At 51.4% G+C, this 23,845-nt stretch overlaps 1 protein-coding gene and 1 long non-coding RNA gene across 2 annotated transcripts; both read left to right on the top strand.

The window, feature by feature from the left end:
* Nucleotides 1-1,683: 1,683 nt before the first annotated feature.
* Nucleotides 1,684-16,538, top strand: LOC110258163. Its single transcript, XM_021081351.1, has 11 exons — nucleotides 1,684-1,950; nucleotides 2,627-2,697; nucleotides 3,192-3,288; nucleotides 4,812-4,882; nucleotides 5,354-5,378; nucleotides 9,469-9,539; nucleotides 10,031-10,127; nucleotides 15,038-15,108; nucleotides 15,576-15,600; nucleotides 16,286-16,355; nucleotides 16,532-16,538. Exons 1-11 carry the CDS (start codon nucleotides 1,935-1,937, stop codon nucleotides 16,536-16,538), a joined length of 621 nt encoding a protein of 206 aa, XP_020937010.1. The 5' UTR covers nucleotides 1,684-1,934.
* Nucleotides 11,694-12,930, top strand: LOC110258159. The gene is made up of 3 exons (XR_002341002.1): nucleotides 11,694-11,712; nucleotides 12,169-12,193; nucleotides 12,862-12,930. It is a non-coding gene; the product is annotated as an uncharacterized LOC110258159 (long non-coding RNA).
* Nucleotides 16,539-23,845: the final 7,307 nt, after the last annotated feature.

Here is a 23,845-nt window from a genome sequence, read left to right as displayed (position 1 = left end):
GCTTTGTGGCAAGATAGGAGGCCCGGGAAGCGAGGTCCACACGTGAGCACGTGTGGTGTGAGCGTGTGGTTCCCCAGAACCTCTTGCCTGTTTCCGCCGCAGAGAGACGCGTCAGCTTCGTGGAGGACAAAGGCCACCCCCTCTGCAGAGCTTCTCTGCGTTCATGCATTCTCCCTTGACCACCGCTGCTCCCAAGTTGCTCAATGTCCCCGTTGCTCAGGTGGAGAGGGTGCCGAGCCAGGTGGCCCAAGCCCTTGACCTCCTACGTGGAAAAGCCAAAGGGGGACCAGGCCGGGTTCCCCATGGGGTTGCTCTGGACCCTGACCTGTGCCTCTCCCTCAGCAGGGAGTCCTCAGTCATGGAGCCCTGAGGGGCGAGGGCCCTGTCCCCCGTCCATGGTTGGGTGTAGCAGGGACTCCAGAGGTCCTGTAACACCTGCCCATCTCTAGAAGGTGGGCGGTCGGCGCTGGTGTCTTTGCTTCAACTTGGCCCAAAAGAGATCGGGCTCGGGGTGTGTTTTCTCGTGTTGGATGGTGTCACGTCAAGGCTTCCAACTGACCACCCTAGTGGCACACACCCGGGGGCTGTTGCACATAAGAGCTCAGCGTGAAACCCCATCGTCAGCCTGGTGTCCAGCACCAGGGTACAGAAGCGTCTGCAGCGCTGGGCGAGGAGGAGTCAGTGCTGAGTCTTTGCGTCTCTCCGTGACGAACTGTCCCAACTCGTTGTAAGGCTCCTATGAGTGTGGGTAGCCTTTCACTCAGGGACATGCACGCCTCATGTGGCACAGGGAGACGGGGAGAACAAGCAGGATGTGACTGAACGTGGCTGTTTTTGAGGGTAGGGTTTCCGTAGCGTCACGTCGTCTGTACTTGATTTTCTTTGCGACAAGTAGGGTGGCAAATACAGTTACCGGTATGCTTTCCTGGAATCGAAATTAGCCCTCCAGGACAGTTGAAAGTTTTAAATCAACGGCAATGTCTTAGGGAAGATGCAGCGAGTGCAGTAAAAACAACGGTGACTCTTGGGGCGCAGATGATCTGGGAAGAAGTCCAGCAGACCCTGGCCATTTAGCAGACATTTCAGACGGGCAGGAGATGTCTGGGTCCCTACGCTCCCAAGAGAGCTTGCACTGCGTGTCATTGCCCATCGATGAGGGTCCCCTTTGCTAGAAAACCACAGCTCTGGTTTCCTGTCTGCCTGCCCTTCTCCTTTGCGTTCCTTCCTGCACCAAAGGGGCTGGCCCAGCAGCAGCTCAGTGCGCACTTACCCAGCCACGCACATCCATTCACTGGCTCCCCACGTCGTCCTCATCAGGAAAAAACTCCCAGCGGGATTCCTGAGCGTCACGCCCAGTGTCCTGACAGTTCCTCTGTGTGCCTCCAGATCTCCCCGAGATAGTGCTGGATGACGTGCCTGCGGTGAGGGTGGCGGACGGCCTCCATTCGCTCCGCGGGTAAGTTGGGTTTTTAGTCTGAGCTCGCAGTGTTGCTCTATTTCCCCTCCGTGGACATTAAGTTATGACAGCCTGAGCCTGCACGTTCCAGACCATGTGGACGGTTCCGAGGGTTGGACTCCATGTCAGGCGCGTCTGTTGCCAACTCCCGATGCCTGCTTCCGCAGGGCAATGCGATAACAACACCTGTCCAGCCTGCAGAGGACAGAGCTCCTTCTCCAGAAGCATCTTTTCCTCGAGGGAAAGAGTTCTGTCATCTCCAACTGACATGGCCTTGGACATCCCGTCGTCTAGGACAAGTTCTTGCCTTTGTCCCCGAGGAGGGTTTGCTCTGCCTTTGCTGGGTTCTCTGGACTCCACCGCTGTTGTGCATCGGGGTTTCTGCTGTCACCAAGTGAAGGAAAGACCTGTGCAAATAGGTGGCCTTGTGGTCTGATCCTCATGGCACTTTCTCCTCTTGTCATTGCAGGTGGCCTTCATGGTGAACAAAACACGTATGTATGCTGGAAGCACTCATCTAGGGGGAGGGGCCCCTTAGAAGGTGAGCAGGTGGCGCAGTCTTGCTGGGTTTATTTATTGTTTTTAATTGTTGTTTCCCCAGGGCAGGTTTTTTTTTTTCCCCTTTCTTCCGGCCGTAGGGCATGGTGACCCGGTTACACATACATGCACACGTTCTATTTTCGCACATTATCATGCTCCATCATAAGTGACTGGACATAGCTCCCCAGGGCTACACAGCAGGCTCTCACTGCCCATCCATTCCAAGGCAAGAGTTGTATCTATTAACCCCAAGCTCCCCAGCCGCCCCAGTCCCTCCCCCTCCCCCTCCCCTCTCCCCCTTGGCAACCACAAGCTCTTCTCAAGTCCATGATTTTCTTTTCTGTGGAAGGTTCATCTGTGCCTCATTTAGACGCCAGATACATTCTTGCTGGTTTTGGTGTGGAGGCCGGAGTGTTTGCAGTTTTGTCCTTGGAGTTAGGTAGCAGGTTTGCTGATGGAAAGTGACTTACAGGTAAAGTCACGGGGCCAGGTACTGTAGTCCCAGGAACAAGCCGTGTTACCATTAGTCGATGGAGGTTTGTGTGCAAGGGACTAGGGGGTGTGTATGGGAAACGGCTGGTAGGATTCTGAGTGTCAAAATCCTGAGCCTTCCTCTGACCCTCCTCCCAGATGACCCCGAGTACCCGAGGCGGAAGGTGTCCGGCATCAGTGCTCAGAAAGTTGTTCCACCTTCCACCAAGGTAAGGGCTTTTCACTTCTCTGAGGAAAAGAAAAAGCAAAAAAAAAAAACAAAATATATATAATAGCTTCATTCCCTAGCTTTTCAATCAAATTCAACTCTGAAAGTCCAAATCCGTGGATACTTAGGGTTTTCCTGGTTGGGTGACTGTTGACTGATTGTCTGTCCAGTGAATGACTGATTTAAAAAAGGACCTTTAAAAGCGGACAGCAGTAGTTTTGTATGTGTAAGTGTGGTCGGGAGCATGGTTAGTAGCAGAGACTCGCCCTCCTTGAAGGAGACTTTGGCAGCTGTGGGTCAGAGTGCACGTAAGAGTTTTTCCAGGAAAATTCGAAGGCTTTCTCCAAGATGACCTCTGTGTTTTTTCCTTTGGGACCTGGGACTAAAGGAATTTTACATTTGGGTTTTCTGTGGACAGACAGACAATGAAAAACCTTTGAGTCTGTAGAGCGCGGGAGGCTTAGATGCTGTCACTAAGAATGTGCTTTTCTCTAGATGCTGGATGAGGAGGACACTGACAAAGACGGGATGAGTTTGGAGGTCGACACTCCAGTGACGAACCATCGGGGTGACGACGACGATGACGAAGAAGGTGGGTTCCTTGCTGGCATTGGTTGGGGAGGCACCAGATCCGGGTTCCTTTGGGAAAGAGGGTTGCTCCCAGCTCATTCCCAGCCATAGTGATGCCCAAGGTGTACACGCCCTGGACACAAGTCTGCCCTGTAGATGGTGCTTTGTGGCAAGATAGGAGGCCCGGGAAGCGAGGTCCACACGTGAGCACGTGTGGTGTGAGCGTGTGGTTCCCCAGAACCTCTTGCCTGTTTCCGCCGCAGAGAGACGCGTCAGCTTCGTGGAGGACAAAGGCCACCCCCTCTGCAGAGCTTCTCTGCGTTCATGCATTCTCCCTTGACCACCGCTGCTCCCAAGTTGGCTCAATGTCCCCGTTGCTCAGGTGGAGAGGGTGCCGAGCCAGGTGGCCCAAGCCCTTGACCTCCTACGTGGAAAAGCCAAAGGGGGACCCAGGCCGGGTTCCCCATGGGGTTGCTCTGGACCCCTGACCTGTGCCTCTCCCTCAGCAGGGAGTCCTCAGTCATGGAGCCCTGAGGGCGAGGGCCCCTGTCCCCCGTCCATGGTTGGGTGTAGCAGGGACTCCAGAGGTCCTGTAACACCTGCCCCATCTCTAGAAGGTGGCGGTCGGCGCTGGTGTCTTTGCTTCAACTTGGCCAAAAGAGATCGGGCTCGGGGTGTGTTTTCTCGTGTTGGATGGTGTCACGTCAAGGCTTCCAACTGACCACCCTAGGTGGCACACACCCGGGGCTGTTGCACATAAGAGCTCAGCGTGAAACCCCATCGTCAGCCTGGTGTCCAGCACCAGGGTACAGAAGCGTCTGCAGCGCTGGGCGAGGGGAGTCAGTGCTGAGTCTTTGCGTCTCTCCGTGACGAACTGTCCAACTCGTTGTAAGGCTCCTATGAGTGTGGGTAGCCTTTCACTCAGGGGACATGCACGCTCATGTGGCACAGGGAGACGGGGGAGAACAAGCAGGATGACTGAACGTGGCTGTTTTTGAGGGTAGGGTTTCCGTAGCGTCACGTCGTCTGTACTTGATTTTCTTTGCGACAAGTAGGGTGGCAAATACAGTTACCGGTATGCTTTCCTGGAATCGAAATTAGCCCTCCAGGACAGTTGAAAGTTTTAATCAACGGCAATGTCTTAGGGAAGATGCAGCGAGTGCAGTAAAAACAACGGTGACTCTTGGGGCGCAGATGATCTGGGAAGAAGTCCAGCAGACCCTGGCCATTTAGCAGACATTTCAGACGGGCAGGAGATGTCTGGGTCCCTACGCTCCCAAGAGAGCTTGCACTTGCGTGTCATTGCCCATCGATGAGGGTCCCCTTTGCTAGAAAACCACAGCTCTGGTTTCCTGTCTTGCCTGCCCTTCTCCTTTGCGTTCCTTCCTGCACCAAAGGGGCTGGCCCAGCAGCAGCTCAGTGCGCACTTACCAGCCACGCACATCCATTCACTGGCTCCCCACGTCGTCCTCATCAGGAAAAACTCCCAGCGGGATTCCTGAGCGTCACGCCCAGTGTCCTGACAGTTCCTCTGTGTGCCTCCAGATCTCCCCGAGATAGTGCTGGATGACGTGCCTGCGGTGAGGGTGGCGGGACGGCCTCCATTCGCTCCGCGGGTAAGTTGGGTTTTTAGTCTGAGCTCGCAGTGTTGCTCTATTTCCCCTCCGTGGACATTAAGTTATGACAGCCTGAGCCTGCACGTTCCAGACCATGTGGACGGTTCCGAGGGTTGGGACTCCATGTCAGGCGCGTCTGTTGCCAACTCCCGATGCCTGCTTCCGCAGGGCAATGCGATAACAACACCTGTCCCAGCCTGCAGAGGACAGAGCTCCTTCTCCAGAAGCATCTTTTCCTCGAGGGAAAGAGTTCTGTCATCTCCAACTGACATGGCCTTGGACATCCCGTCGTCTAGGACAAGTTCTTGCCTTTGTCCCCGAGGAGGGTTTGCTCTGCCTTTGCTGGGTTCTCTGGACTCCACCGCTGTTGTGCATCGGGGTTTCTGCTGTCACCAAGTGAAGGAAAGACCTGTGCAAATAGGTGGCCTTGTGGTCTGATCCTCATGGCACTTTCTCCTCTTGTCATTGCAGGTGGCCTTCATGGTGAACAAAACACGTATGTATGCTGGAAGCACTCATCTGGGGGGAGGGGCCCCTTAGAAGGTGAGGCAGGTGGCGCAGTCTTGCTGGGTTTATTTATTTGTTTTTAATTGTTGTTTCCCCAGGGCAGGTTTTGTTTTTTTCCCCTTTCTTCCGGCCGTAGGGCATGGTGACCCGGTTACACATACATGCACATGTTCTATTTTCGCACATTATCATGCTCCATCATAAGTGACTGGACATAGCTCCCCAGGGCTACACAGCAGGCTCTCACTGCCCATCCATTCCAAAGGCAAGAGTTTGTATCTATTAACCCCAAGCTCCCCAGCCGCCCCAGTCCCTCCCCCTCCCCCTCCCCTCTCCCCCTTGGCAACCACAAGTCTCTTCTCCAAGTCCATGATTTTCTTTTCTGTGGAAAGGTTCATCTGTGCCTCATGTTAGACGCCAGATACATTCTTGCTGGTTTTGGTGTGGAGGGCCGGAGTGTTTGCAGTTTTGTCCTTGGAGTTAGGGTAGCAGGTTTGCTGATGGAAAGTGACTTACAGGTAAAGTCACGGGCCAGGTACTGTAGTCCCAGGAACAAGCCGTGTTACCATTAGTCGATGGAGGTTTGTGTGCAAGGGACTAGGGGGTTGTATGGGAAACGGCTGGTAGGATTCTGAGTGTGTCAAAATCCTGAGCCTCCTCTGACCCTCCTCCCAGATGACCCCGAGTACCCGAGGCGGAAGGTGTCCGCATCATGCTCAGAAAGTTGTTCCACCTTCCACCAAGGTAAGGGCTTTCACTTCTCTGAGGAAAAAGAAAAGCAAAAAAAAAAAAAAAAAAAAATATATATATATATATATAGGCTTCATTCCCTAGCTTTTCAATCAAATTCAACTCTGAAAGTCCAAATCCGTGGATACTTAGGGTTTTCCTGGTTGGGTGACTGTTGACTGATTGTCTGTCCAGTGAATGACTGATTTAAAAAGGACCTTTAAAAGCGGACAGCAGTAGTTTTGTATGTGTAAGTGTGGTGGGAGCATGGTTAGTAGCAGAGACTCGCCTCCTTGAAGGAGACTTTGGCAGCTGTGGGTCAGAGTGCACGTAAGGTTTTTCCAGGAAAATTCGAAGGCTTTCTCCAAGATGACCTCTGTGTTTTCCTTTGGACTGGACTAAAGGAATTTTACATTTGGGTTTTCTGTGGACAGACAGACAATGAAAAACCTTGAGTCTGTAGAGCGCGGGAGGCTTAGATGCTGTCACTAAGAATGTGCTTTTCTCTAGATGCTGGATGAGGAGGACACTGACAAAGACGGGATGAGTTTGGAGGTCGACACTCAGTGACGAACCATCGGGGTGACGACGACGATGACGAAGAAGGGGGTCTTCCTTGCTGGCATTGGTTGGGGAGGCACCAGATCCGGGTTCCTTTTGGGAAAGAGGGTTGCTCCCAGCTCATTCCCAGCCATAGTGATGCCCAAGGTGTACACGCCCTGGACACAAGTCTGCCCTGTAGATGGTGCTTTGTGGCAAGATAGGAGGCCCGGGAAGCGAGGTCCACACGTGAGCACGTGTGTGTGAGCGTGTGGTTCCCCAGAACCTCTTGCCTGTTTCCGCCGCAGAGAGACGCGTCAGCTTCGTGGAGGACAAAGGCCACCCCCTCTGCAGAGCTTCTCTGCGTTCATGCATTCTCCCTTGACCACCGCTGCTCCCAAGTTGCTCAATGTCCCCGTTGCTCAGTGGAGAGGGTGCCGAGCCAGGTGGCCCAAGCCCTTGACCTCCTACGTGGAAAAGCCAAAGGGGGACCCAGGCCGGGTTCCCCATGGGTTGCTCTGGACCCCTGACCTGTGCCTCTCCTCAGCAGGGAGTCCTCAGTCATGGAGCCCTGAGGGCGAGGGCCCCTGTCCCCCGTCCATGTTGGGTGTAGCAGGGACTCCAGAGGTCCTGTAACACCTGCCCATCTCTAGAAGGTGGGCGGTCGGCGCTGGTGTCTTTGCTTCAACTTGGCCAAAAGAGATCGGGCTCGGGGGTGTGTTTCTCGTGTTGGATGGTGTCACGTCAAGGCTTCCAACTGACCACCCTAGTGGCACACACCCGGGGCTGTTGCACATAAGAGCTCAGCGTGAAACCCCATCGTCAGCCTGGTGTCCAGCACCAGGGTACAGAAGCGTCTGCAGCGCTGGGCGAGGAGGAGTCAGTGCTGAGTCTTTGCGTCTCTCCGTGACGAACTGTCCAACTCGTTGTAAGGCTCCTATGAGTGTGGGGTAGCCTTTCACTCAGGGACATGCACGCCTCATGTGGCACAGGGAGACGGGGGAGAACAAGCAGGATGTGACTGAACGTGGCTGTTTTTGAGGGTAGGGTTTCCGTAGCGTCACGTCGTCTGTACTTGATTTTCTTTGCGACAAGTAGGGTGGCAAATACAGTTACCGGTATGCTTTCCTGGAATCGAAATTAGCCCTCCAGACAGTTGAAAGTTTTAATCAACGGCAATGTCTTAGGGAAGATGCAGCGAGTGCAGTAAAAACAACGGTGACTCTTGGGGCGCAGATGATCTGGGAAGAAGTCCAGCAGACCCTGGCCATTTAGCAGACATTTCAGACGGGCAGGAGATGTCTGGGTCCCTACGCTCCCAAGAGAGCTTGCACTTGCGTGTCATTGCCCATCGATGAGGGTCCCCTTTGCTAGAAAACCACAGCTCTGGTTTCCTGTCTGCCTGCCCTTCTCCTTTGCGTTCCTTCCTGCACCAAAGGGGCTGGCCCAGCAGCAGCTCAGTGCGCACTTACCAGCCACGCACATCCATTCACTGGCTCCCCACGTCGTCCTCATCAGGAAAAACTCCCAGCGGGATTCCTGAGCGTCACGCCCAGTGTCCTGACAGTTCCTCTGTGTGCCTCCAGATCTCCCCGAGATAGTGCTGGATGACGTGCCTGCGGTGAGGGTGCGGACGGCCTCCATTCGCTCCGCGGGTAAGTTGGGTTTTTAGTCTGAGCTCGCAGTGTTGCTCTATTTCCCCTCCGTGGACATTAAGTTATGACAGCCTGAGCCTGCACGTTCCAGACCATGTGGACGGTTCCGAGGGTTGGGACTCCATGTCAGGCGCGTCTGTTGCCAACTCCCGATGCCTGCTTCCGCAGGGCAATGCGATAACAACACCTGTCCCAGCCTGCAGAGGACAGAGCTCCTTCTCCAGAAGCATCTTTTCCTCGAGGGAAAGATTCTGTCATCTCCAACTGACATGCCTTGGACATCCCGTCGTCTAGGACAAGTTCTTGCCTTTGTCCCCGAGGAGGGTTTGCTCTGCCTTTGCTGGGTTCTCTGGACTCCACCGCTGTTGTGCATCGGGTTTCTGCTGTCACCAAGTGAAGGAAAGACCTGTGCAAATAGGTGGCCTTGTGGTCTGATCCTCATGGCACTTTCTCCTCTTGTCATTGCAGGTGCCTTCATGGTGAACAAACACGTATGTATGCTGGAAGCACTCATCTGGGGGAGGGGCCCCTAGAAGGTGAGGCAGTGGCGCAGTCTTGCTGGGTTTATTATTGTTTTTAATTGTTGTTTCCCCAGGGCAGGTTTTGTTTTTTTCCCCTTTCTTCGGCCGTAGGGCATGGTGACCCGGTTACACATACATGCACACGTTCTATTTTCGCACATTATCATGCTCCATCATAAGTGACTGACATAGCTCCCCAGGGCTACACAGCAGGCTCTCACTGCCCATCCATTCCAAGGCAAGATTTGTATCTATTAACCCCAAGCCCCCAGCCGCCCCATCCCTCCCCCTCCCCTCCCCTCTCCCCCTTGGCAACCACAGTCTCTTCTCCAAGTCCATGATTTCTTTTCTGTGGAAGGTTCATCTGTGCCTCATGTTAGACGCCAGATACATTCTTGCTGGTTTTGGTGTGGAGGCCGGAGTGTTTGCAGTTTTGTCCTTGGAGTTAGGTAGCAGGTTTGCTGATGGAAGTGACTTACAGTAAGTCACGGGCAGTACTGTAGTCCAGGACAAGCCGTGTTACCATTAGTCGATGGAGGTTTGTGTGCAAGGGACTAGGGGGTGTGTATGGGAAACGGCTGGTAGGATTCTGAGTGTGTCAAAATCCTGAGCCTTCCTCTGACCCTCCTCCCAGATGACCCCGAGTACCCGAGGCGGAAGGTGTCCGGCATCAGTGCTCAGAAAGTTGTTCCACCTTCCACCAAGGTAAGGGCTTTTCACTTCTCTGAGGAAAAAGAAAAAGCAAAAAAAAAAAAACCAAAATATATAATATATGCTTCATTCCCTAGCTTTCAATCAATTCAACTCTGAAAGTCCAAATCCGTGGATACTTAGGGTTTTCCTGGGTTGGGTGACTGTTGACTGATTGTCTGTCCCAGTGAATGACTGATTTAAAAAAGGACCTTTAAAAGCGGACAGCAGTAGTTTTGTATGTGTAAGTGGGGGGAGCATGGTTAGTAGCAGAGACTCGCCCTCCTTGAAGGAGACTTTGGCAGCTGTGGTCAGAGTGCACGTAAGAGTTTTTCCAGGAAAATTCGAAGGCTTTCTCCAGATGACCTCTGTGTTTTTCCTTTGGGACCTGGGACTAAAGGAATTTTACATTTGGGTTTTCTGTGGACAGACAGACAATGAAAACCTTTGAGTCTGTAGAGCGCGGGAGGCTTAGATGCTGTCACTAAGAATGTGCTTTTCTCTAGATGCTGGATGAGGAGGACACTGACAAAGACGGGATGAGTTTGGAGGTCGACACTCCAGTGACGAACCATCGGGGTGACGACGACGATGACGAAGAAGGTGGGTCTTCCTTGCTGGCATTGGTTGGGGAGGCACCAGATCCGGGGTTCCTTTTGGGAAAGAGGGTTGCTCCCAGCTCATTCCCAGCCATAGTGATGCCCAAGGTGTACACGCCCTGGACACAAGTCTGCCCTGTAGATGGTGCTTTGTGGCAAGATAGGAGGCCCGGGAAGCGAGGTCCACACGTGAGCACGTGTGGTGTGAGCGTGTGGTTCCCCAGAACCTCTTGCCTGTTTCCGCCGCAGAGAGACGCGTCAGCTTCGTGGAGGACAAAGGCCACCCCCTCTGCAGAGCTTCTCTGCGTTCATGCATTCTCCCTTGACCACCGCTGCTCCCAAGTTGGCTCAATGTCCCCGTTGCTCAGGTGGAGAGGGTCCGAGCCAGGTGGCCCAAGCCCTTGACCTCCTACGTGGAAAAGCCAAAGGGGACCCAGGCCGGGTTCCCCATGGGGTTGCTCTGGACCCCTGACCTGTGCCTCTCCCTCAGCAGGGAGTCCTCAGTCATGGAGCCCTGAGGGGCGAGGGCCCCTGTCCCCCGTCCATGGTTGGGTGTAGCAGGGACTCCAGAGGTCCTGTAACACCTGCCCATCTCTAGAAGTGGGCGGTCGGCGCTGTGTCTTTGCTTCAACTTGCCAAAAGAAGATAGGCTCGGGGTGTGTTTTCTCGTGTTGGATGGTGTCACGTCAAGCTTCCAACTGACCACCCTAGGTGCACACACCCGGGGGCTGTTGCACATAAGAGCTCAGTGAAACCCCATCGTCACCTGTGTCCAGCACCAGGGTACAGAAGCGTCTGCAGCGCTGGGCGAGGAGGAGTCAGTGCTGAGTCTTTGCGTCTCTCCGTGACGAACTGTCCCAACTCTTGTAAGGCTCCTATGAGTGTGGGTAGCCTTTCACTCAGGGGACATGCACGCCTCATGTGGCCCAGGGAGACGGGGGAGAACAAGCAGGATGTGACTGAACGTGGCTGTTTTGAGGGTAGGGTTTCCGTAGCGTCACGTCGTCTGTACTTGATTTTCTTTGCGACAAGTAGGGTGGCAAATACAGTTACCGGTATGCTTTCCTGGAATCGAAATTAGCCCTCCAGGACAGTTGAAAGTTTTAATCAACGGCAATGTCTTAGGGAAGATGCAGCGAGTGCAGTAAAAACAACGGTGACTCTTGGGGCGCAGATGATCTGGGAAGAAGTCCAGCAGACCCTGGCCATTTAGCAGACATTTCAGACGGGCAGGAGATGTCTGGTCCCTACGCTCCCAAGAGAGCTTGCACTTGCGTTCATTGCCCATCGATGAGGGTCCCCTTTGCTAGAAAACCACAGCTCTGGTTTCCTGTCTTGCCTGCCCTTCTCCTTTGCGTTCCTTCCTGCACCAAAGGGGCTGGCCCAGCAGCAGCTCAGTGCGCACTTACCAGCCACGCACATCCATTCACTGGCTCCCCACGTCGTCCTCATCAGGAAAACTCCCAGCGGGATCCTGAGCGTCACGCCCAGTGTCCTGACAGTTCCTCGTGTGCCTCCAATCTCCCCGAGATAGTGCTGGATGACGTGCCTGCCGGTGAGGGTGGCGGACGCCTCCATTCGCTCCGCGGGTAAGTTGGGTTTAGTCTGAGCTCGCAGTGTTGCTCTATTTCCCCTCGTGGACATTAAGTTATGACAGCCTGAGCCTGCACGTTCCAGACCATGTGGACGGTTCCGAGGGTTGGGACTCCATGTCAGGCGCGTCTGTTGCCACTCCCGATGCCTGCTCCGCAGGGCAATGCGATAACAACACCTGTCCCACCTGCAGAGGACAGAGCTCTTCTCCAGAAGCATCTTTTCCTCGAGGAAAGAGTTCTTCATCTCCAACTGACATGGCCTTGGACATCCCGTCGTCTAGGACAAGTTCTTGCCTTTTCCCCGAGGAGGTTTGCTCTGCCTTTGCTGGGTTCTCTGACTCCACCGCTGTTGTGCATCGGGTTTCTGCTGTCACCAAGTGAAGGAAAGACCTGGCAAATAGTGGCCTTGTGGTCTGATCCTCATGGCACTTTCTCCTCTTGTCATTGCAGGTGGCCTTCATGGTGAACAAAACACGTATGTATGCTGGAAGCATCATCTGGGGAGGGGCCCCTTAGAAGGTGAGGCAGGTGGCGCAGTCTTGCTGGGTTTATTTATTTTTTTAATTGTTGTTTCCCCAGGGCAGGTTTGTTTTTTTCCCCTTTCTTCCGGCCGTAGGCATGGTGACCCGGTTACACATACATGCACACGTTCTATTTCGCACATTATCATGCTCCATCATAAGTGACTGGACATAGCTCCCCAGGGCTACACAGCAGGCTCTCACTGCCCATCCATTCCAAAGGCAAGAGTTTGTATCTATTAACCCCAAGCTCCCCAGCCGCCCCAGTCCTCCCCCTCCCCTCCCCTCTCCCCTTGGCAACCACAAGTCTCTTCTCCAAGTCCATGATTTTCTTTTCTGTGGAAAGGTTCATCTGTGCCTCATGTTAGACGCCAGATACATTCTTGCTGGTTTGGTGTGGAGGGCCGGAGTGTTTGCAGTTTGTCCTTGAGTTAGGGTAGCAGTTGCTGATGGAAAGTGACTTACAGGTAAAGTCACGGGCCAGTACTGTAGTCCCAGGAACAAGCCGTGTTACCATTAGTCGATGGAGTTTGTGTGCAAGGACTAGGGGGTGTGTATGGGAAACGGCTGGTAGGATTCTGAGTGTGTCAAATCCTGAGCCTTCCTCTGACCCTCCTCCCAGATGACCCCGAGTACCCGAGGCGGAAGGTGTCCGGCATCAGTGCTCAGAAAGTTGTTCCACCTTCCACCAGGTAAGGGCTTTTCACTTCTCTGAGGAAAAGAAAAAGCAAAAAAAAAAAAAATATATATATATATATGGCTTCATTCCCTAGCTTTTCAATCAAATTCAACTCTGAAAGTCCAAATCCGTGGATACTTAGGGTTTTCCTGGGTTGGGTGACTGTTGACTGATTGTCTGTCCCAGTGAATGACTGATTTAAAAAAGGACCTTTAAAAGCGGACAGCAGTAGTTTTGTATGTGTAAGTGTGGTCGGGAGCATGGTTAGTAGCAGAGACTCGCCCTCCTTGAAGGAGACTTTGGCAGCTGTGGGTCAGAGTGCACGTAAGAGTTTTTCCAGGAAAATTCGAAGGCTTTCTCCAAGATGACCTCTGTGTTTTTCCTTTGGGACCTGGACTAAAGGAATTTTACATTTGGGTTTTCTGTGGACAGACAGACAATGAAAAACCTTTGAGTCTGTAGAGCGCGGGAGGCTTAGATGCTGTCACTAAGAATGTGCTTTTCTCTAGATGCTGGATGAGGAGGACACTGACAAAGACGGATGAGTTTGGAGGTCGACACTCCAGTGACGAACCATCGGGGTGACGACGACGATGACGAAGAAGGTGGGTCTTCCTTGCTGGCATTGGTTGGGGAGGCACCAGATCCGGGGTTCCTTTTGGGAAAGAGGGTTGCTCCCAGCTCATTCCCAGCCATAGTGATGCCCAAGGTGTACACGCCCTGGACACAAGTCTGCCCTGTAGATGTGCTTTGTGGCAAGATAGGAGGCCCGGGAAGCGAGGTCCACACGTGAGCACGTGTGGTGTGAGCGTGTGGTTCCCCAGAACCTCTTGCCTGTTTCCGCCGCAGAGAGACGCGTCAGCTTCGTGGAGGACAAAGGCCACCCCCTCTGCAGAGCTTCTCTGCGTTCATGCATTCTCCTTGACCACCGCTGCTCCCAAGTTGGCTCAATGTCCCCGTTGCTCAGGTGGAGAGGTGCCGAGCAGGTGGCCCAAGCCCTTGACCTCCTACGTGGAAAAGCCAAAGGGGACCCAGGCCGGGTTCCCCATGGGTTGCTCTGGACCCCTGACCTGTGCTCTCCCTCAGCAGAGAGCCTCAGTCATGGAGCCCTGAGGGCGAGGGCCCCTGTCCCCCGTCCATGGTTGGGTGTAGCAGGGACTCCAGAGGTCCTGTAACACCTGCCCATCTCTAGAAGGTGGGCGGTCGGCGCTGGTGTCTTTGCTTCAACTTGGCCAAAAGAGATCGGGCTCGGGGTGTGTTTCTCGTGTTGGATGGTGTCACGTCAAGGCTTCCAACTGACCACCCTAGTGGCACACACCCGGGGCTGTTGCACATAAGAGCTCAGCGTGAAACCCCATCGTCAGCCTGGTGTCCAGCACCAGGGTACAGAAGCGTCTGCAGCCTGGGCGAGGAGGAGTCAGTGCTGAGTCTTTGCGTCTCTCCGTGACGAACTGTCCAACTCGTTGTAAGGCTCCTATGAGTGTGGGTAGCCTTTCACTCAGGGGACATGCACGCTCATGTGGCCAGGGAGACGGGGAGAACAAGCAGGATGTGACTGAACGTGGCTGTTTTTGAGGGTAGGGTTCCGTAGCGTCACGTCGTCTGTACTTGATTTTCTTTGCGACAAGTAGGGTGGCAAATACAGTTACCGGTATGCTTTCCTGGAATCGAAATTAGCCCTCCAGGACAGTTGAAAGTTTTAATCAACGGCAATGTCTTAGGGAAGATGCAGCGAGTGCAGTAAAAACAACGGTGACTCTTGGGGCGCAGATGATCTGGGAAGAAGTCCAGCAGACCCTGGCCATTTAGCAGACATTTCAGACGGGCAGGAGATGTCTGGGTCCCTACGCTCCAAGAGAGCTTGCACTTGCGTGTCATTGCCCATCGATGAGGGTCCCCTTTGCTAGAAAACCACAGCTCTGGTTTCCTGTCTTGCCTGCCCTTCTCCTTTGCGTTCCTTCCTGCACCAAAGGGGCTGGCCAGCAGCAGCTCAGTGCGCACTTACCAGCCACGCACATCCATTCACTGGCTCCCCACGTCGTCCTCATCAGGAAAAACTCCCAGCGGGATTCCTGAGCGTCACGCCCAGTGTCCTGACAGTTCCTCTGTGTGCCTCCAGATCTCCCCGAGATAGTGCTGGATGACGTGCCTGCGGTGAGGGTGGCGGGACGGCCTCCATTCGCTCCGCGGGTAAGTTGGGTTTTTAGTCTGAGCTCGCAGTGTGCTCTATTTCCCCTTCGTGGACATTAAGTTATGACAGCCTGAGCCTGCACGTTCCAGACCATGTGGACGGTTCCGAGGGTTGGGACTCCATGTCAGGCGCGTCTGTTGCCAACTCCCGATGCCTGCTTCCGCAGGGCAATGCGATAACAACACCTGTCCAACCTGCAGAGGACAGAGCTCCTTCTCCAGAAGCATCTTTTCCTCGAGGAAAGAGTTCTGTCATCTCCAACTGACATGGCCTTGGACATCCCGTCGTCTAGGACAAGTTCTTGCCTTTCTCCCCGAGGAGGGTTTGCTCTGCCTTTGCTGGGTTCTCTGGACTCCACCGCTGTTGTGCATCGGGTTTCTGCTGTCACCAAGTGAAGGAAAGACCTGTGCAAATAGGTGGCCTTGTGGTCTGATCCTCATGGCACTTTCTCCTCTTGTCATTGCAGGTGGCCTTCATGGTGAACAAAACACGTATGTATGCTGGAAGCACTCATCTGGGGGAGGGGCCCCTTAGAAGGTGAGGCAGGTGGCGCAGTCTTGCTGGGTTTATTTATTTGTTTTTAATTGTTGTTTCCCCAGGGCAGGTTTTGTTTTTTTCCCCTTTCTTCCGGCCGTAGGGCATGGTGACCCGGTTACACATACATGCACACGTTCTATTTTCGCACATTATCATGCTCCATCATAAGTGACTGGACATAGCTCCCCAGGGCTACACAGCAGGCTCTCACTGCCCATCCATTCCAAAGGCAAGAGTTTGTATCTATTAACCCCAAGCTCCCCAGCCGCCCCAGTCCCTCCCCCTCCCCCTCCCCTCTCCCCCTTGGCAACCACAAGTCTCTTCTCCAAGTCCATGATTTTCTTTTCTGTGGAAAGGTTCATCTGTGCCTCATGTTAGACGCCAGATACATTCTTGCTGGTTTTGGTGTGGAGGGCCGGAGTGTTTGCAGTTTTGTCCTTGGAGTTAGGGTAGCAGGTTTGCTGATGGAAAGTGACTTACAGGTAAAGTCACGGGCCAGGTACTGTAGTCCCAGGAACAAGCCGTGTTACCATTAGTCGATGGAGGTTTGTGTGCAAGGGACTAGGGGGTGTGTATGGAAACGGCTGGTAGGATTTGAGTGTGTCAAAATCCTGAGCCTTCCTCTGACCCTCCTCCCAGATGACCCCGAGTACCGAGGCGGAAGGTGTCCGGCATCAGTGCTCAGAAAGTTGTTCCACCTTCCACCAAGGTAAGGGCTTTTCACTTCTCTGAGGAAAAAGAAAAAGCAAAAAAAATATATATATATATATACATATATGGCTTCATTCCCTAGCTTTTCAATCAAATTCAACTCTGAAAGTCCAAATCCGTGGATACTTAGGGTTTTCCTGGGTTGGGTGACTGTTGACTGATTGTCTGTCCCAGTGAATGACTGATTTAAAAAAGGACCTTTAAAAGCGGACAGCAGTAGTTTTGTATGTGTAAGTGTGGTCGGGAGCATGGTTAGTAGCAGAGACTCGCCCTCCTTGAAGGAGACTTTGGCAGCTGTGGGTCAGAGTGCACGTAAGAGTTTTCCAGGAAAATTCGAAGGCTTTCTCCAAGATGACCTCTGTGTTTTTCCTTTGGGACCTGGGACTAAAGGAATTTTACATTTGGGTTTTCTGTGGACAGACAGACAATGAAAAACCTTTGAGTCTGTAGAGCGCGGGAGGCTTAGATGCTGTCACTAAGAATGTGCTTTTCTCTAGATGCTGGATGAGGAGGACACTGACAAAGACGGGATGAGTTTGGAGGTCGACACTCCAGTGACGAACCATCGGGGTGACGACGACGATGACGAAGAAGGTGGGTCTTCCTTGCTGGCATTGGTTGGGGAGGCACCAGATCCGGGGTTCTTTTGGGAAAGAGGGTTGCTCCCAGCTCATTCCCAGCCATAGTGATGCCCAAGGTGTACACGCCCTGGACACAAGTCTGCCCTGTAGATGGTGCTTTGTGGCAAGATAGGAGGCCCGGGAAGCGAGGTCCACACGTGAGCACGTGTGGTGTGAGCGTGTGGTTCCCCAGAACCTCTTGCCTGTTTCCGCCGCAGAGAGACGCGTCAGCTTCGTGGAGGACAAAGGCCACCCCTCTGCAGAGCTTCTCTGCGTTCATGCATTCTCCCTTGACCACCGCTGCTCCCAAGTTGGCTCAATGTCCCCGTTGCTCAGGTGGAGAGGGTGCCCAAGCCCTTGACCTCCTACGTGGAAAGCCAAAGGGGACCCAGGCCGGGTTCCCCATGGGGTTGCTCTGGACCCCTGACCTGTGCCTCTCCCTCAGCAGAGAGCCCTCAGTCATGGAGCCCTGAGGGGCGAGGGCCCCTGTCCCCCGTCCATGGTTGGGTGTAGCAGGGACTCCAGAGGTCCTGTAACACCTGCCCATCTCTAGAAGGTGGGCGGTCGGCGCTGGTGTCTTTGCTTCAACTTGGCCAAAGAGATCGGGCTCGGGGTGTGTTTTCTCGTGTTGGATGGTGTCACGTCAAGGCTTCCAACTGACCACCCTAGGTGGCACACACCCGGGGCTGTTGCACATAAGAGCTCAGCGTGAAACCCCATCGTCAGCCTGGTGTCCAGCACCAGGGTACAGAAGCGTCTGCAGCCCTGGGCGAGGAGGAGTCAGTGCTGAGTCTTTGCGTCTCTCCGTGACGAACTGTCCCAACTCGTTGTAAGGCTCCTATGAGTGTGGGTAGCCTTTCACTCAGGGGACATGCACGCCTCATGTGGCCCAGGGAGACGGGGGAGAACAAGCAGGATGTGACTGAACGTGGCTGTTTTTGAGGGTAGGGTTTCCGTAGCGTCACGTCGTCTGTACTTGATTTTCTTTGCGACAAGTAGGGTGGCAAATACAGTTACCGGTATGCTTTCCTGGAATCGAAATTAGCCCTCCAGGACAGTTGAAAGTTTTAATCAACGGCAATGTCTTAGGGAAGATGCAGCGAGTGCAGTAAAAACAACGGTGACTCTTGGGGCGCAGATGATCTGGGAAGAAGTCCAGCAGACCCTGGCCATTTAGCAGACATTTCAGACGGGCAGGAGATGTCTGGGTCCCTACGCTCCCAAGAGAGCTTGCACTTGCGTGTCATTGCCCATCGATGAGGGTCCCCTTTGCTAGAAAACCACAGCTCTGGTTTCCTGTCTTGCCTGCCCTTCTCCTTTGCGTTCCTTCCTGCACCAAAGGGGCTGGCCCAGCAGCAGCTCAGTGCGCACTTACCAGCCACGCACATCCATTCACTGGCTCCCCACGTCGTCCTCATCAGGAAAAACTCCCAGCGGGATTCCTGAGCGTCACGCCCAGTGTCCTGACAGTTCCTCTGTGTGCCTCCAGATCTCCCCGAGATAGTGCTGGATGACGTGCCTGCGGTGAGGGTGGCGGGACGGCCTCCATTCGCTCCGCGGGTAAGTTGGGTTTTTAGTCTGAGCTCGCAGTGTTGCTCTATTTCCCCTTCGTGGACATTAAGTTATGACAGCCTGAGCCTGCACGTTCCAGACCATGTGGACGGTTCCGAGGGTTGGGACTCCATGTCAGGCGCGTCTGTTGCCAACTCCCGATGCCTGCTTCCGCAGGGCAATGCGATAACAACACCTGTCCCACCTGCAGAGGACAGAGCTCCTTCTCCAGAAGCATCTTTTCCTCGAGGGAAAGAGTTCTGTCATCTCCAACTGACATGGCCTTGGACATCCCGTCGTCTAGGACAAGTTCTTGCCTTTCTCCCGAGGAGGGTTTGCTCTGCCTTTGCTGGGTTCTCTGGACTCCACCGCTGTTGTGCATCGGGGTTTCTGCTGTCACCAAGTGAAGGAAAGACCTGTGCAAATAGGTGGCCTTGTGGTCTGATCCTCATGGCACTTTCTCCTCTTGTCATTGCAGGTGGCCTTCATGGTGAACAAAACACGTATGTATGCTGGAAGCACTCATCTGGGGGGAGGGGCCCCTTAGAAGGTGAGGCAGGTGGCGCAGTCTTGCTGGGTTTATTTATTTGTTTTTAATTGTTGTTTCCCCAGGGCAGGTTTTGTTTTTTTCCCCTTTCTTCTGGCCGTAGGGCATGGTGACCCGGTTACACATACATGCACACGTTCTATTTTCGCACATTATCATGCTCCATCATAAGTGACTGGACATAGCTCCCCAGGGCTACACAGCAGGCTCTCACTGCCCATCCATTCCAAAGGCAAGAGTTTGTATCTATTAACCCCAAGCTCCCCAGCCGCCCCAGTCCCTCCCCTCCCCCTCCCCTCTCCCCTTGGCAACCACAAGTCTCTTCTCCAAGTCCATGATTTTCTTTTCTGTGGAAAGGTTCATCTGTGCCTCATGTTAGACGCCAGATACATTCTTGCTGGTTTTGGTGTGGAGGGCCGGAGTGTTTGCAGTTTTGTCCTTGGAGTTAGGGTAGCAGGTTTGCTGATGGAAAGTGACTTACAGGTAAAGTCACGGGGCCAGGTACTGTAGTCCCAGGAACAAGCCGTGTTACCATTAGTCGATGGAGGTTTGTGTGCAAGGGAATAGTCTTATTCCTATAGGTACTGTCTGTTTTTTATTTTGCTTTATTTTGTTTTAATTTTTTTTGCTCTATGTTTGTGTATATTTATGTACCCCAAGATATCATTGTTCCTTTTTCCAACTGTCCACTTTTTTATACCCATACCTATTGCATTCCAGAAATTTATGCATGTAAATATTAACTTGTGCCTATACTTTTAGTGTTTTCCTTCATTTTATATGAAGTACACCTCACTTACTCTATTAAAGCAGTTCCTTCAGTACCCAAAGGAAATAGCATATTTCTTTCTTTTGAGGAATACTGTTTTCCCAGTCCATTTTATATGGTCCAGTTTCATGTAATAATCTTACCTCTTCTGAGGAGTCCTAATTGCAGTGTTGTTCGCTGTGATATGTCATTCTTTCCACTCATCTCAACAAATAGTGTCGTAGTCAAGTCTCATTTTCTTAGTTCCCACTCCACCCGTTATTGATCATCTTTTGCTGGGCAGTGTTTCTTCCTTTCTCTTGGAGTCTTTTCCTTGTTTCCACGTGCCGTGCCCAGTTTTGACAGAATCAGAAAATAGGAACTTCCAGGAATAGATGGAAGAAATTCACTCCAGGTTTCTTCTTTGAGTATGAGTAGTCACCTTCAGATCCTGTGCTATGATTATAAACATTCCTTTTGCTACGGAAAATCTGTTTCCTATCCCTTATACTGTCTTTCTTTTCTCTGTACTGGGGAAGAAATGTTGTGTATTGTGACAACAGAACCACGAGATCTACTCCAGGGACTGAGCTCAGGGTGGGTCCTTGCTCCTTCCCAGGTGTTGAAGGGGATGTTGTGCTTTGCAATGAGGCACTGAAATACTCGTCGGTGTGACAGGAACATCTCCACTCAGGTTGCTGTTGAAACTGACAGATGTAACAGGTTCTTGGTGTTTTCTGAAAGCTTTCCAGAGAAACAAGTCAAGAGAGTAATGTCAATTAAATAGAAAACAAAGAAACATATACCTAATAATATTTTTGGATTTTGACTCTTTTAAGAAATACATACTGTCATAGAATTCAGTTGCCTTCTGTCTATTAGTATTTTCTCTAATGAAGAGAAAAATGAGAATGGCTTGATTTACAGCATTTGTTTGTACCAGAAACTGTCTATGAGACCATTTTGTCCTTGAAACTCTCCATGTCTAGATTATGGTTTTCAGACAGTGCTGAAGGGAACCCTGCTGTTGGTTACATGGTGAAGTGGTTGCTCCCCACAGAGAAGCTCTAAGAACCCAGAGGCCCACCTGGTGGACTCCAGGTGTGAGCACAGTGTACCTTGAGGAGGGAGATGCTTTAGGAAGTGGATGGAAGCTGGAGAAGGGGCACCCAAGCCATGTGGGCTCCAAGGTGTTTGACTTAAATAGTAGGAATGAGTGGAATACCCCTGTGTGCAACCTTCGAATCTTCCTTGGATCCCTGCTCAAGTGGCTAAGAGGAAGGACATCCTCTTCCCTGGAGCGAACACTGAGGTAGGTGTCTCCTTGCAAGCCTGGGGAGAGCATTCTTCCTCCTGTTCCTTGGTCCTCTGCAGCTACCCATGTGCACTCCAGGTCCTTTCTCATTCCATCCAACTATCCCCTCTCCTTATTTTGTTCTTTCTTTCCTTTCTCCTCCACTTTGTATTTTATTTTGCAAATACTTTTTTATTGTAGTTAAAATACATGTCATGGGATCCCACCTCTTAATAAGATCAGAAGTGTCCAGTCCAGTACTATTAATACTATGCAGCACATGGTTGTACAGCCTTTCTCTACTGCTTTTTCACCTTGCACATTAAACCCTAGAGCCATTGAAGGGACACTCCGTATCTTACCTTCCTCCCAGCTCTTGGAATCACTTGTATTTTCTGCTTCTGTGAGTTGTCCTTTAGATATCTAATTGAAAGGAGATTGTTCAGTATTTGTCCCTGTGATTGGTCTCTTTCACTCTTGCTGATGTCCTCCAGGTTCATTTGGGTAGCCACAAATTGCAGGATTTCCTTCTTTTTTAAAGGATCAATAACATGACACTGTATGTATGTGTGTGTGTACCACATTTTTGTGATTAATTTGTATGGCCACAGACACTAGGACAGTTTTCCTGCTTAGCTATACTGTATAATGCTGCAATGAACAGGAGCTGGCAGGTCTGTCTTGCACATACCCATTTTATCTCCTTTGGATATGAATCCAAAGTGTGATGCATTTTTGCTAGTTTTATTATTAATTTTTTGGAGGTCCTGCATACTGTTTCCCATTATGGCTATACCATTTTCCATTCCTACCAACAGTATGCAGAAGTTCCAGGTGTCCTCCTCTTTGCCTACATCAATTAATTTTCATTTTATAACATACATCCTAACAGGTGTGAGTGGGGTATCTCCTTGTAGTTTGATTTGCATTCTACTGCTACCTAGTAATGTTGATCAAAACATGCATTTTCACATATATATGGATCACTTTCAAGTCTTCTATGTGGAAATATTTACTCAAGACGTTTGCCCATTTTTAACTCAGCTATTTTCCCAAAGCCTTTTTTTTTTTTTTTTTTGGTTTTTTTTTTTTTTTTTTTTTAGTTTTGATTTTGTTTTAATTGCAGTGTGGTAATTTCTTATATATTTTGGGTTTGGGACCCTTATTCAGAAGCAATATTTGCAAGTATTTCCTCCCACCCTATAGATTGCCTTTTCATTCTGTCAATTGTTTTTAAGGAGACTATACATTTTTAGCTGGGGAAACTTTGAACCTTGGAGAGATTTAGGTCCTTTTCTTATGGTTGATTGGTCTGTCTTCCTGTTTAGATGCCAGTGGTAGACTTTTTTGCTGCCATGGCTTTGCAGTGTGTTTTGAATCCGGGGATTGGGACATATCCATTGTTGTTCTTTGCTGTCAATGAGTTTTTTTAATTTGGGTTCTTTGGGGTTCTACTTGTATTTTAGGATTTTCTTTTCCAAGTCTCAAAAAATGGCATGAGGTTTTGTGAGTTGTTGCAGTATATGTGTACTTCATTTTCAGTAGCAGAGAAATGTCAACAAGATTACACCATCCATCTATGAACATGGTGTGTCATTCCAAGCACTTGCACCTTCTTTAGTTTCTTTCAGCCATGATTTGTAGTTTTCAGTGTACAAATCGTTCACCCTGTAAAGGGGTGCCACTGCCTTCCTTGGATCTTTGGTCTTCCAGGCTCAGTGTTGAGAAGGATGGACTCATGAAAAGAGTGACGCATCCCTCCCTCCCCTCTGCCCCTTCTCTCCGGTTATGTCCAGCACCAGTGCCCTGGGCCATGCTCCTCAATACTAGCAAAAAGTGGGGTGCCCTGATGGGATTTCCTCCCAGGTCAGAGTGTTGACACTGCTGTTAGAGTGTCCCCAAGGACTCTCACAATGCCTGGCATGGGTCCAAGCACCCAAGATAACCTGCAAATGAAAGATCTCCTCTGGCCATCCAAGTTCTCTGAATGAAGGAACAGTGAGACGAGGGTGGTTGTTTGCCTCTTCTTCATCTTGCAAGCTCTTAGAGCTGCACTTTCCACTGTGGTACCCACTAGCCAGAAGTGCCAGGTTATTTTTAACTTAGTTCAAATGGTGGTTAACTCAAGCAATTAAAAAGAATCACACACACACACACACACACACACACACACACACACACACACACCACACAGTGGCTTGATCACACTAGCCATATTTCAAGTGTGCCTGTAAGTGTTGGAGTTTCTAGTTAGATTGAAGGGGAGAGCTTTGATGGACCTGTGGAAGTGAGAGGTTGACATGTGCTTCTCAGCATCTCTCTTTCTTGAAACTGTGATTGATGTCTTAATGAAGGGCTGTTGCTCCACAGAGCCCAGGGGAGATGTGAGAACCTGGAGAGAGGACTAGTGGGATGCATTACCTGAAGGAGAAGGGGAGAAATGGGTGGGGCAACTCTTCTTATAATGTTATAGCTCTTGTTTATGTTTCTGCAGAATTGATTGTGGAGAGTGTTGGCAACAGAAACAGCGAAGCAGGTAGGAATAGCACTCAGGAAGGATCTAATGATAGAGGAGGTCATGGAACACTTGAAACTAAGAAAGGTGAATTTGAAATCAGGCAGGAGAAGGAAATATGCATAGAATTCTGATTTGTTTTTTTCATATTTTTATGACATAATGGAGGAATTAGCCCCTGTCCTTTGATTGTACTTGTGTTGATAGACATCT

Source organism: Sus scrofa, unplaced genomic scaffold (assembly GCF_000003025.6).
Source record: "Sus scrofa isolate TJ Tabasco breed Duroc unplaced genomic scaffold, Sscrofa11.1 Contig1431, whole genome shotgun sequence".
Lineage (NCBI taxonomy): Eukaryota > Metazoa > Chordata > Mammalia > Artiodactyla > Suidae > Sus > Sus scrofa.
This window is presented reverse-complemented; position numbering and strand designations above follow the sequence as displayed.